We start from the raw sequence: 15,441 nt of genomic DNA on the forward strand, positions 1-15,441 counted from the left end.
TTAAAAACTGCATTTTGTGTTTACTTGTGTTATATTTGACTAATGGTTAAATGTGTTTGATGATCAGAAACATTTTGTGTGACAAACATGCAAAAGAATAAGAAATCAGGAAGGGGGCGAATAGTTTTTCACACCACTGTATGTATGTGTGTGTGTGTGTGTGTGTGTGTATATATATATTGTCTGGGATGCCAGGGGCAATGACCCGGCTGGGACGCCGTGAGGGACCGGATGTGGGTCTGCACCCATCCTGGTTCACGTGGGGGCCGCCATCCTGGTTGCTTTGGGGGCCACGGGTTGAGGGCATGGATGCCCCACCCTGTTGGCGCCCATGGTAACCGCCAGGAGGCGCCCCAATGCCTTGGGGAACTGTTACCTCAGCACTTCCGCCACATCAGGAAGTGCTGGGGGGAAGATTAAGGAGGACACCCGGTGAGCTGCCGGGAGATAACAGCCGGCACTTCCGCCACGCTGGGGCGTGGCCAACAGGGGAGGATCGGAAACCACCTGGAGCTCATCCGGGAGTTGGGTGGAAGCAGGACGAGGCAGAAGAGAGTGTGGAGGCGGCCCGAAGAAAGGCATTTTGTGGCCAGGTCTGTGTGTGTTTAGGGTTTGTGCACTTGACTTTCTATATAATTGTTGTAAATAGTTGTAAAATAAACGTGTGGTGGTGTTCAACAACTTGTCCGCCTGTATGTGTCCGGGTCGGCTCCACAATATATATATATACACGTGGACAAAATTGTTGGTACCCTTAGTCAATGAAAGAAAAACTCAAAATGGTCACAGAAATAACTTTAATCTGACAAAAGTAATAAATAAAAATTCTATGAAATTTAACCAGTGAAAGTCAGACATTGATTTTCAACCATGCTTCAACAGAATTATTTACAAAAATAAACTCATGAAACAGGCCTGGACAAAAATGATGGTACCCCTAAAAAAAAGACTGAAAATAATGTGACCAAAGGGACATGTTAATCCAAGATGTGTCCACTAATTAGCATCACAGGTGTCTACAATCTTGTAATCAGTCAGTGGACCTATATATAGGGCTCCAGGTAGTCACTGTATTGTTTGGTGACATGGTGTGTACCACACTCAACATGGACCAGAGGAAGCGAAGGAAAGAGTTGTCTCAGGAGATTAGAAAGAAAATTATAGACAAGCATGTCAAAGGTAAAGGCTATAAGACCATCTCGAAGCAGCTTGATGTTCCTGTGACTACAGTTGCACATATTATTCAGAAATTTAAGATCCATGGGACTGTAGCCAACCTCCCTGGACGTGACTGCAGGAGGAAAATTGATGACAAATCAAAGAGACGGATAATACGAATGGTAACAAAAGAGCCCAGAAAAACTTCTAAAGAGATCCAAGGTGAACTTCCGAGCTCAAGGAACATCAGTGTCAGATCACACCATCCGTCGTTGTTTGAGCCAAAGTGGACTTCATGGGAGACGACCAAGGAGGACACCATTGTTGAAAACAAATCATAAAAAAGCCAGACTGAAATTTGCCAAACTACATGTGGACAAGCCACAAAGATTCTGGGAGAATGTCCTATGGACAGATGAGACAAAAATTGAACTTTTTGCCAAGGCACATCAGCTCTATGTTCACAGACGGAAAAATGAAGCATATCAAGAAAAGAACACTGTCCCTTCTGTCAAACATGGAGGAGTCTCTGTTATGTTCTGGGGCTGCTTTGCTGCATCTGGCACAGGGTGTCTTGAATCTGTGCAGGGTACAATGAAATCTCAAGACTATCAAGGGATTCTAGAGAGAAATGTGCTGGCCAGTGTCAGAAAGCTTGGTCTCAGTCGCAGGTCATGGGTCTTGCAACAGGACAATGACCCAAAACACACAGCTAAAACACCCAAGAATGGCTAAGAGGAAAACATTGGACTATTCTAAAGTGGCCTTCTATGAGCCCTGACCTCAATCCTATTGAGCATCTTTGGAAAGAGCTGAAACATGCCGTCTGGAAAAGGCACCCTTCAAACCTGAGACAACTGGAGCAGTTTGCTCATGAGGAGTGGGCCAAAATACCTGCTGAGAAGTGCAGAAGTCTCATTGACAGTTACAGGAATCGTTTGATTGCAGTGATTGCCTCAAAAGGTTGTGCAACAAAATATTAAGTTAGGGTACCATCATTTTTGTCCAGGCCTGTTTCATGAGTTTATTTTTTAAATAATTTTGTTGAAGCATGGTTGAAAATCAATGTCTGACTTTCATTGGTTAAATTTCATAGAATTTTTATTTATTATTACTTTTGTCAGATTAAAGTTATTTCTGTTATTTTAAGTTTTTCTTTCATTGACTGAAGGGTACCAACAATTTTGTCCACGTGTGTGTATATATATATATATATATATATATATATATATATATATATATATATATATATATATATATAGTTTAAATAATGCAGTTAATAAAATTGATTTTTTTTTTAAGCATATACTGTATATGGTTTTTACAGTGTTAAACATGATACACATTTCCTGTAGTATATGTCATAATGTATTAAAATAATTTTCTGTCAGGGGAACTTACTATTGTAAAGCCTGCTTTTTCCAGGTTATTTGAAAACCAGGAATGTAGCTGAAGGAAGCCATGCAGAGTTTTTTTTTTGTTTTCATGAGAGACCATGAATTATAGAAAAGCCAATTGATAAGGAAAGGAGTGACGCCTAGTGGTTTGATTTATAAATGACTACCAAATTACCAAGATATGTTTTTGGTGCTTCAGCATAGTGATGTAAAACAGCCTAGAAATATTATTATTTTATAATTTATTATAGTTTTTGGGTAGATGCATTGTCATGTTGCTTAATATTATGCAGGAGAAATGTTCTAGCAAGTTAGTTACTTTTGCTTCAAAGCAAATAGAATAACATGAGCTTGTGTTTTATTTTAAAATGCTCTTTAGATCATCATACAGTGGCCCATAAGGGGGCAGCAAGGAGAGCACACACACACACACTATGCTTGGAAAACTAACATACATATATTTTTTTTGATTGTTGCTGATTTTGCGTTGAAAGATTTGGACTGGTGCTGCTTTGCCAAAGCTATTAATTGTATTGCATTTTCAACCTTTACTTTTCATTGTGGGCTTCTGCTACTTAATTGTACACCAATTTGTAATCTGAAAATGAATTTTTAATTCTTAATAAGTTGCATTTAAAGTTTGTTATCCTCATTGAAAACCCCATATTATGAATTTGCATCCAAAAAATGTTAAAACTTCAATGACCGATAAAAATGTTTGAATTTCTCACCAGTCCAGTTTTCAGTCATTAAATAACTAAACATTGCCATATTTTATTTGGTAAAGGTTATATCCATTAATTTTTTGTTTTCATTGTTTTATATTACATTAAGTGCACATTCCAGGATAGAAGGAAATGTAATTGGTATCTAAACCTGGATAGCATCATTTTTTTTAACTTTTGTACTACAAATAAACATACACAATATTGAGTCTTTTCAAGTATTAAACAAGTATGTAATTAATGTTTTAGATATTTATATACTTTTTGGACTATAATATTCAGTAGGCGTTTAAGATTGTCGTAGGCAGTTTTCTCAAAAATCACTAATAGATTTGAAAATTTTGAAATATAGATTTTCAGTGTCTGAGAATAATACATATTTTCAGCAACAGGTTAATGTTGAATGACAAGGGGAGTGGAGGATTATGCAAGTCCCTATCAACTTTTCAGTTCAGTTTCCAATTCACCTACAGTATTTCACAGTGGAGTTGGAAGGCAAAACCAGTATTTCATAATGTTGTGTCTTTACTAGAGGTTATGGCTTCACGCTGCAGTGGCATATCATGGAGTACTTTGCCTAAGTTCATCCAAGATGATGTAGCCAAATTAGTGGAACAGCTTCCTAAATTAAAGGGATCTAAGCTTGTTTTCCAAACAATTTATTTTAATTGTATAGTAACAATAAGAGAAACACTGATGTCCGTTTTTAGAAGCTTTGAGTCGTTTTTCTTATACAATCAGCATGCATGAATGCGATGTTAGAAAGCTTGTGATATATTTTAAATGCTGGAAGAGCTTGGTGATTTAGTTAGATAAGTGAACAGGCTAACATTTCTGGCTGTATTGTCCCTTTCGCGTGGGCAGTTTTATTCACAAATAATTGACCAGGAAGAGTAAATGCACTTGAAATTTTAGGACAGTTGATCGGAAGCTGCTAGTATGAAAGAGAAGAATCTGCCTGCATTTGATGAAAGAGTTAACCTACCAATTTTTTTCATATTATACGTGGAAGGGACTTAAAGGGGCAGCAGCTTCCTTGTCTATGAAAGACTTGTTTTTGATCACATTTTGATAGGTAAATGTCAGAGTATTGACCTGCTAAAGTACACTGAGCTTTCTTTTCATTGTTATTTTAGAAGCCTTTCTTATTCCTATAATCGTACATGTAACAGTTTGCAGAGTGGAAAAGTCACTTAGCATAATGAGAAAAGTGAAAAGTTGGCTGAGGACAAATACATTAGATGCACTTTTATCTGGATATGCATAACATGAGTTCACTGAACTGAGATTCTGAAGCATAAGAATGAACCATCAAAGTTATTAATAAGTTCCAACAAAGTGACCGATGACTACAGCTGCTGTTCAAGCAATTGTGGTTTAACTTTCATATAATCATTGTCAGATTAAAACAGCAATGAGCCCTAGTGTGTTGAAGCTGAAAAGTCCACTTCTTGCCTCACTACCTCCAACGAAGACACCCTCACCAAGTAAAAGCAAGTACTTACAAATGATAAGCATCACATATGTAAATAATAAATCAGGTTCAGGGACTGATATTGAGTCATCTTCACCTTTTTTTGTATATTTTTTGTATTGCAGTGAATTAAATTAACTAATTGATGATTGTAACAGTGAGAAATCAAACTTTCTTCTGGTGATTCAGTTAATGAATATCAATTTTAAAATGCCCTGTGTCACTTTATGGCGAAAAGATAATATGTTACAGAGATTTGTGGCCTAATATTATAAATGGACAACAAGGGCATTCTTCATTTGTGTTTGGAGTTAAATATACAATCACATAAAAATGACTTGTTTGACACCTTATCCGATTGTATCCCGACCATATCAAACAAGCAGAGCTCCTATTTTCTTTTCAGAGCTTTTCAGTTAGGTCTGTTGTATTAGCTTATAATTGTGAGGATTGAAGTGGACAGGGATGCATGCTGGTTAGTAGTTTGCTGCGAGTGCCTAAGCCACAGGAGAGATTCAAAAACAAAGTTCTGTAATGCCTGTGAGTGTGCATTACCACAATGGACAAATCTAATTTTGAGAATGTTACAAGTGGTCATTAAAGTTCAGCCAAGGCAACCCCACAAGAGGTCCTGCCCACATACCCCGCAGGCAAAACATCTCTATGACAGTATATCCTTAATTACAAAATATGTCTTACATCTGTTAAATGTTAGATTGTTTACAAGCCAAGAGTGTGTCTTGTGAAGGACAGCAAGTAACTTGGTCTGTTAAAACTGACAACATTAAGGCTTGCTCAAGCTGGTTTAGAAAGATTTAAATGTAGATCAAAGATCAATCTTGCTTTCCAGAGTTTCACGCTATTCAAAGCTTACAAGATACCTGTCTAAAGTTTGTTGATGTTGCATATATTCTTTTACAATATGCATCATTATCCATTGCAGGGTGCCCATATTGGGGCTGGACAGCCTGATGACTTGACATAATCTGGAACTAGAATGTTTAATGCTTTAAGAGTCTTATTGGTATTCATAAAAATAAATATATATGTAAACTCTGCACCCTTCGCTGCTGACCTCTTCCTATTTCTAGTTGGTTTTATGATGGCAAGAGTGGTGCGGGAGAGTCAGAGGCATTATCACTGGTATTCTTCGGGGTTGCATTCCTCCTGTTAGGGGAAGACTGTTAAATCACAGTGTCATTCCCAAATCCTTTCCCTGGTGTGACTGTGTGTGTGTGTGTTAGTGTGATTAGTTTATTTTAAAAGGCCTGGGAAATGCACTACAAGGCTATGGATCCTAGGTAGACAGCCAAATGCTTCTAATAAGACAAACTATGCAAAATCACCTACTTAGTTGGGCAGCCCCTTCTTTACACATACCTGAATCCTCTGGAAAGTTTAACTGTAATAAAAGTTATGATTGCAAACAAAGGGGGTGAGTTCCAGTAATATTTAGTCTTCTAGACTCTCATGATGAATAAAACCTGGATACTGAAATCCTCTCTCTCTCTCGCTGCTTTTGTATAAACGTATGAGGAAAACTATTCTGTAAACTGTTTATCCTGGGAGCCTAAGAGTAAACACCTTGGTTGTGAAGAACCACTTCCAAATTTGATATGTTATGTCTGATGCTATTAAAGCACAAAATAGGCTGGTCTACTGACAATATATACATTTATGTGCAGAGATGGGATGAAAAGTTGATATTGTAGAGTATAACATTATTTATCTTTGTGATATTATTGATACACTGAAGCCAAGTGTTGTATTTGTTGTTGTTATTATTTTTGAAGTTTAGGAATCTTGGCAGCATCCTAAGGTTTCCAGTGCTTCTTTTAAGGCAATGTAACAGCAATCCATTTTATTGGTTGATATGCATTTCAATGGATGGCACGCTGTAAACTATAATACTGTTGTATAGGTTCTATACTAAAATCTCTCTCCATATTTTAGTAGTTGTTATGGTCTACTTTGGTTTTCACAGTGTTATAATGAAGAAATAGCTTAATAAGAAATAGACATTTTGCAGGCATTGTAGTGTGCCGAAGTACTGTATATGATTGTAATAAGACAAAATAGAGCTGCTTACTAGCTGACAGGAGTGTTTGAAGGCTTGTTTTTGCTGAATTAAGAATTCATAAGCTCATAATTGAAACTGACTGAACAATCAACAGGTCTTTGCTGAATTCTGATCTTATATTCATCCCATTTGGCTACAGTGTTTTTCTGATGCTTTGTTGGCTTCCATCCTTTAAAAAAATAAGTAAATAAGAAGAAAAGTAAGCAAACTGAAGCATTGCAAGATATTTACACCCAAGATTAACATGGAAATTTTCACAATATTTGACACCTATTAGCACATGATACAGTATATATTTCACTTGTGTTTTACTTGTTTTTAAAAGTTTGTTTTTTTTTTTTGAAAAAATAGCAAGTTAATAGTTATGTACCTCATAAAACATACATTTACTTACACTTATATGTATCTGTACGTTATTAACAAAATGGTACCTGATCATTGTTTTTATCACTTTTCTAAAATGATCACAAAATTTTTGCCTAGGTTTTATTCTAAACCTTTATAATCAAAAATAATTTTAGTAATGTTGCAAGTTATATACTGTTTTTAGTTTGAGTAAAACTTTTGATATTTTATTGTCGATCTATCCAGGAACTCCATCGCCGATACGAAGGTGCCCCAGAATCTGCCAAGACTAAGGCTCTGCAAACTGTTATTGAAATGAAGGTGAGAAAAGCATTTTTCATCTTTGATTTCTGTTTATCCTTCTCCTTTATATCCCTTGCACATACAGTGTATCATTCCCATGTTTAGAGTGATGTTTATCCTTGATGTGTTTTTTTCTTTTTTTTCTGTAAAGTATACTGTTTATTGCCATTTCTAGTAAATTTTCTTTAAAAGACTCACGTCATTGCTATGCTTGTCTGGGAACATTATATTCCTGAGATTAATTAATTTAACCATTTTATTTTTACTTTGTTTTTGATGCGGAAAAGCATCTAATGTTACATGCTAATGCTTTTAATCAAGAAGTTCAAGAACAAGAATATGAATGAGCACACACATGCACTGTGTTTCAGCCCTGTGAGCTCGAGTTTGAAGTAGAATAATTTATTTATTATGAAAATATGCTGTTAATTTCTCTTAGAAGCAGACATAGCCTGTAGTGTTTATGGTTGCTCTTTTACTTTTTGAGCACTCTAAGTGGTATACGCTTGCATTAAGTAGCCAAGTGTTTTATGGAAGGTGTACTTTTGCATACGTATCATTTTGATATTGTATCAAATGTTTGTTTGATAGAATAGAATTAGATGAATACTTTTTATCATTAATTGTTCTTGCTGCTGTATTAAAAAATGAGAAAATACAAGATGGTTTAATGACTTTTGTTGCTTTTTACTATTTTGCATTTGTAACACTAAGATTCTGCTAAAAGATTCTTACATTTGGAATTAAAGAAGCCTAAACTGTCTTTGTGTGTTATTACGCATGTACCAATAATATGCTATCTATTAATAAAGTTAATTAGTAGCAGATTTAACATTTTCTGGACATTCACCATGGAAGATTATATAACATGAAGAGGGCTTGGTTGATTAGACATTCTAGTTCTCACACCCAGTATAAGACTATCAATGTGAAACATGAACTTTATGCATAAAGAACTTGAAACATGGTTACATAACTTCTTTTTCTTGTTTAACTTCTCTTATGGAATGTTTCCCTAACAGGACACAAAGATCAATTCTCTGGAACGCGGATTGCGGGATCTGGAAGAAGAAGTACAGATATTAAAATCAAATGGTGCCTTGAGTACAGAGGAAAGGGAAGAAGAAATTAAACAAATGGAGGTTTACCGTAGCCATTCCAAGTTCATGAAAAATAAGGTATTTTAATGGTATTAAAAGGTCCAAATATACTTGATATTTATCTTTGTTTAGTAAAATTAGAAAAATACATGGGGAGAAGTTAAGATACAAATTTGTAGTGTATAGTTTGATAAACAGAATTTTGGTCAATATAATTTTGATTTTGTGAATAAAGAATGTACAGTGCCTTTAGACAGTAAATAGATAGATAGATACTTTATTAATCCCAAGGGGAAATTCACATAATCCAGCAGCAGTATACTGATACAAAGAAACAATATTAAATTAAATAGTAATAAAAATGAAAAAATTAAAATAAAATTAATGTTAGCATTTACTCCCCTGGGTGGAATTGAAGAGTCGCATAGTGTGGGGGAGGAACGATCTCCTCAGTCTGTCAGTGGAGCAGGACAGTGACAAAAGTCTAGTATTTGAAACCCTTCCACTTTTATTACATTTTGTTATGTTGTAGCTTTATGTTAATATATAAATTAATTTTTTCCTTTATCAAACAACATTTAATACCCCAGAAAGGCAAAGCGAAAGCAGAATTTTTGAAAATTCATTAAAAAGATAAAACTGAAGTATTACATTGACATAAGTTTTGAAACCCTTTGCTATGGCATTTGAAATGTTTCTCAGGTCCATCCCATTCTGTTACTCATCACTGAGATGTTTCTACACCTTGTTTGGAATCCACCTTTGGACAATTCAATTAATTGCACATGATTAGTTAATGCACACACCTGTCTATATAATGTTCCACTCTTGATGTTGTGTAACAGAGTAAAAACATAGTCATGACCTCATAGAAATTGATTGCAGAGATTAGAGGTGGGATTGTGTTGAGGCATATGTCTGGGCAGTGTTACAGAAATGTTTGTTCAGCATTGATGGTTCCTAAGAACACAGCTGCCTCAATAATTCTTAAATGGAACAAGTCTGGAACAACTGTGTCTGTTCCTAGAGCTGGTCACCCAGATAAACTAAAAAGTTGTAGGATACCGGCCATGGTAAGATAGGTGACCAAGAACTCAATTGTCACTCTGGCTGAGCTCTGGAGAACCTGTGTGAAGATGAGCAAAACTTCTAGAAGGACAACCACCACTTCAACTGTCCACTTTATTAATCTAGGCTTTTTTGCTGAATGACCATACAACACACAAAGCTTGCTTGGGGTTCTGAGGCACTGTTCATAATGCTCATACTGTACAATACAATTCCAACGTGAAGCATTGTGGTTGCAGAATCATATACAGTATTAACTTATTATTCAGGGGTAGAGTCTGGGAGACTAGTTAGGGCCAAGGGAAAGTTGAACAGAGCTAAGTGCATAGAAATCCTTAATGAAAATGTGCTTCAGAGTGCTCTGGATATCAGACAGGGCCAAAGTTTCACCATCCAACAGGGCAATGACCCTAATCACAAAGCAAAGAGAACATAGTATTTGCTTAGGGTAAGCTGTGTTCATGTTCTTAAGTGGTCCGGCCAGAGCTCGGACTTAAACCCAATCAAATATCTCTGGGGAGACTTGACAATAGCTGTTAACTTATGGTCTCTATCTTAACCTAACAAAACTTGAGAGGATCTTCAGAAAATACCAAATCCATGTGTATGAAGCTTGTTGCATCATACCCAAGGAGACTCCAAGCTGTAACTGCTACCAAAGGTGGTTTAACTAAACATAGAGTAAAAGGTCTGATATTTTGTTAATGTTATATGCCAGTTTTTTTTTATTATTAATACATTTGCAAAAATTACTAAAATCTATATAGATTATTGTTTGATCAGTGTATGTTTCTATGGAGTTAGAATGTTCATTGCATGTTGATTAATCTCTTGTTTTTAAATTTTGTTAAAGTAGCTGTGACGGTAGGTACCTTGTAATGCAACTAGTACCTAATTAAGAGGTGTTAGTAATACTAATATGGCAACTAAAGACTATATAAAATCACAGTTTTAAGCATTTTATCTTTAAGAAATTGTTTATATTTTAAGACTGCTAAACAAACTACATTATTGATGTTTGTTTACAAAAATGCTACATTTTGTAGGTCATATTGAAATATGTTTAAAATTCATAATTCAGTCACTACTCTTATGCCTCATTTTTAAGTATTTTTGAGATCATTCTGAGCAGCCATGCTCTCTAGCCTGAACTAATGCATTTTTCTACATACATATGTGCTCTTTGATGATGCTTTGAGTGTAGACACCTTTTTATGCCTCTAGATGGTGCCATCTCACAAGTTGAAATTAATGTAATTTTTATCCTTTAACATACTGTATAGGCATATAGGCTTAGTTTCTCCTCTTCATACTTCCATTGTGTTTCTTTTTTTCAAAACTGCAACATAAAAACATGTATTTCACCTGTGCTTTAAAGGTCTAAGAAAACTATTCTTCTAATCAATTAGTGTTTATTTTATGTAGCACCTGTCTGTGCCATTACAAAGGATTTAATTTCAGTTCCAAGGGCTTTATTTACATTAACTGTTCTATGTTATTGAGTTAACTAACCAATCATTATGCACTTCTTCCTGAAATTTTAATTTCCTCTTCCAAGGTGAATGGGATTCCTCATATTAGACACTTTATGCAGTTGTCAGAAGAAAGTTTTAAAAAATAGCTGTTATGGCTTATGAGTGCAGTTAATTAAGTTGCTGACATAATAAAATATGCAGCATAATACTGCACTATTTGTGTTGAGCTTTTGAAATATTTTACCAAAATGTGATGAAATGTGGTGCTGTGCTATCTGTCTGTGTAAATGACACTAGCATAACATCATAATTATTAAAGAAGACTTTATTTTTGTTAGTGTAATAGTAGTTATTCACTGGACACACTGGGTCTCATTTGTAAATCCACAAATACATTTGCTCGTAAAAAGCTATTTTACTAAAATCCTATGCAACATTCATACACAATGAGTAAAATATCAATTTTTTTTTTTCTTCTTAATACCCAACCTAGGTTCATAAATTGTCAGGAGCGTGCACATTTTCTAGTTTATTATCTTAACCCACATTCATCAACGCCACAAATTTTACCATATAAGGATATGCTGCTGCACATGTGCACTATCTGCCAAAATGTGAAAAAGAAAGAAAAGAAACAAAACTTAGACAAAGCAGAAGTCAAGGTACTTTTAACAGAAGTTAATACAATTGTGCTTGATAAAAGTGCTGTTGCATGTGCATTATTATAAGTGCATTCCTGTGGCATCTGTAGGTTGTTTAGAGCTGTCATAAGCCATGTCTTCAATGGGTAACCCCTGTCTGCTATAGATATAAACAGTTAGCCTGTTTATACCTCTCAAATAAATACAATTTCATCTATAGGAGAAACTTTTACTCTTGCCGAGAAGCCAGCCATCCTGCACAGCTCCTTGTTCCAGACATGTGCGAACGGATCTGTGCTGCAGAATGAAACTGTAATGCATACTGGCGTGCCATCGAGCAACAACATTGAAAATGAAAGTACCAAGTATTTATCTTAGCATTTTAAATGTTCAGGGAGCAGGAATATCATGAAATCAATGTATTCTGTGTGGTGATTGCTGCCAGCGCCTCCTCGTAGTGCAAGAGGAAATCAGTTTAAGAAGCACGTAGCGATTAACGTGGCTCGGGGAACACTTAACACAAAGCATTTAATGTGCTACATAACTTATGATGGGGTTTGAGAAAATCTAGTAAATTAAGTATTCATTTTAAGATGAAGTTTAGTTTACAATCTACTTTAATGACAAATTACAAGAATAAAGTCAATATGTTGAATTCAATCTTGACATAAACGGCAAGAATAAAGTCAACATGTCGACTTTATTCTCGTCATAGGCGTCGAAATTAAAGTGCAAATGTCGAGAATAAATTCAACATGTCATCACACTATTACACAGTACCCAGGTACATTATACAGTATTGAAAAAACATAAAACAAGCACAACGTGAATTGCAGTATTATCCAGTAGTATAGAAACAGTATTCACACATTTGAACATAATGGTCCACATCCGACCTTTTAAAACCAGTGTATCTCCAGACAACAGACACAGCTCCTTTTTTTGGCAAAAGTTCTTCTGGGTCATCATGTTCAACTTTATCATCTGGTACAGCTTCAGTTTTGGAATGTTCGCTGTCCATTTTCACCGTTCAATACGTCCACTAACGCATGTACTCCATTGCATGCATGTTTAGCAGTGCAGCAGTGAAAAAGGTCCCCCCTTAAACAGTTTCCCACTGCGCCACGTTCCAAATGTTGTTTGGGCTATTTAAACCGGTATTGCAGTATAAGAAAACATTTTTTGGTATGAACCGGTATACTGCCCAGCAATACGTTGAAGGATGTGATATCTAGTAATTTATAATTATCATATTTGTACAGTATTTTATTCATTTAAAATTTGTTTTATGTAAATGGCATTCATATATCATGATTTTTATTATTTACACATGTATTACCCTTGGTCCTGAGAATGTATAAGATTTGTTCATTTATAGGAACAGGCAATCCTTACTAAAACATTGATAAATACTGGATTTTCCCCTCTATGAACACTTTACGAACAAGTTTGTTCTGCTCACGTTTTGTGAATAAGACCCACTGTCTTTTAATTTTTGACACTTGCTCATACTTGACCAGTTTGGAGTTGCCAGTTAACCTCTGCATACTTCTGGATGTGCGCGGAAAATAGAGGATCAGTAGAAAAACCCATTCAGACATTGTGAGAAAATGTAAACTCTTCTTATACAGTGGTGGTCACAAATTCAAGTCCACTCTCCTAAAGCCATGTGGCTGCAGTGCATACCACCACATCACCTTGCTATACAAATACAGTGGAACCTCGGTTCACGACCATAATTCGTTCCAAAATTCTGGTCGTAAATCGATTTGGTCATGAACCGAAGCAATTTCCCCCATAGGATTGTATGTAAATACAATTAATCCGTTCCAGACCGTACAAACTGTATGTAAATATATATTTTTTTAGTTTTTAAGCACAAATATAGTTAATTATACCATAGAATGCACAGCGTAATAGTAAACTAAATGTAAAAACATTGAATAACACTGAGAAAACCTTGAACAACAGAGAAAACTAACACTGCAATAGTTCATGCTATAGTGCTAGGAACCGCTCGCTAAAAACACTTTTTTTTTTAATGAGTTTTAAGCGCAGGGAAAAAATGAACATTTGTAAAATCCGTAATTTAATAAACCACCAAGAAAAGTAACATTGCCACAATGCACGCTATGAACCGATCACTGTAAACAGAACTGAAAACAAAAACAAGCCTTTTCTACCTTATGCATCCAGCCCTCCTTTTCTCGCTCGCTCGCTCTCTCTTTCGTTTGTGCATCTCTCTCGCGCGCCTGTGTGTGTGCCTCTCTCTCGCGCGCCTGTGTGTGTGTCGCACTCTCTCTCTCTTGCTAGCTTGCTCGCTTGCTGCACAGGGAGAGACTGAACATGTACAAACCGAAAGGGAAACTGGCTTGTTCGTATACCGAGTGTGTGGTCGTGAACCGAGGCAAAAGTTTGGCGAACTTTTTGGTCGTAAACCGATTTGTATGTGTACCGAGACGTTTGTGAACCGAGGTTCCACTGTATAGGAATACATGAAGGGACAGAGCACAGGTTTTTTTGGGTCTTCTGTTACTACTTACTTGCCAAACTAGGCTTTGTATTTTTTGGTGGAAGTCCATGATCTAATATTTAGAGTTGCTGAATCCTACTCTTATAGTCCAGCACTCTTCTGTTTATTGTTTGGGTGTATGCAGTTTATTAGTCAAGTGAGGTCAATAAAAAACCGTATCATAAGCAAATGAACAAAATAATTTCCAAGCTTTAGCCATGCACTCTTATCTAGCCCATGAAGATTATGAACAGTTGAAGCGACAAAATGCACCTTTGGCAGAGTACTAATCTTATTTTCTGTGTGCATAGTTTAGTTTAAAGTGTGTTATTTTAGAACTACAGGTTTACTACAACCAGTGTATCCCTCCCCAGTAACTGCTGTAGAGATATTAAGAAAAAAAACTGGTGCTAAAGAAATATACTGTATATTAGACTTTTATACCCATATTTTCTAAACAAACAGTTGAATGAAGCACCTAGGACAGTATCAGCCTCTTAAAATTGTTGAAGACCCCACAGAAGAACTTTATGCCATTTTCTTGGTAGCATTTTCATAGGCACATGCTGGAGGGGATATTTTCAGTCTCTCCTTTAGGCAGGACTTATTTTCAGTCCTTTTATTTATAAAAAAAAAAATTCGCAAAATAATTAAAACAGAAAAAGCAGAGAAGCAGGAAACCACATGAATCACTTTTTGCATTTCACTCCAGTTTTGACAGACTTCTTTGGACATTTAGTTTGGCTCATTTGTGATTAGCTATAGTTTCTTTGTTTGAGCTGCCATATAGCTAGCAGGTAGTATTCTTAAAATTAAAATAAAAAAATTAAGTCAGATTTTTTTTTCCTTCTACCGTTAAATAACATATAACTTTTTGCCAGTATTAAAGAAGTCAATAGTGTTCGCATTTTGCTTGTGTATGAATATTTAATAATGTATTTGAAGTGAAAAAACATGTTAAAGAGTATTCAATAGTAGTAATAGTATTCTCACATTAACAAAGAACATCAATGCTCCGTACATGTACAGTATGTAATGCAAAAAATCTTAGATGAAAATTTGTAGATATTAACAGTAATTTAAATTTGAAACTTTTCATAGCCATATAGCAAAGATAAGGGTTTGTCTGTCAAGGACTCAACCAGAGCTAAATTTATCTTATA

The 15,441-nt window shown here is 35.5% G+C and overlaps 1 protein-coding gene across 1 annotated transcript in view; it reads left to right on the top strand.

Moving 5' to 3' along the window:
• erc1b (ELKS/RAB6-interacting/CAST family member 1b) overlaps positions 1-15,441 on the top strand; it is a 559,966-nt gene that overhangs the window by 33,068 nt on the left and 511,457 nt on the right. Inside the window, exons 3-4 of the mRNA XM_039760564.1 lie at positions 7,426-7,500; positions 8,505-8,660. Of these exons, the coding sequence (XP_039616498.1) occupies positions 7,426-7,500; positions 8,505-8,660 (231 nt within the window). The remainder of the gene's footprint in view (positions 1-7,425; positions 7,501-8,504; positions 8,661-15,441) is intronic.

This window comes from Polypterus senegalus, chromosome 8, assembly GCF_016835505.1.
Source record: "Polypterus senegalus isolate Bchr_013 chromosome 8, ASM1683550v1, whole genome shotgun sequence".
Taxonomy (NCBI): Eukaryota; Metazoa; Chordata; class Cladistia; order Polypteriformes; family Polypteridae; genus Polypterus; species Polypterus senegalus.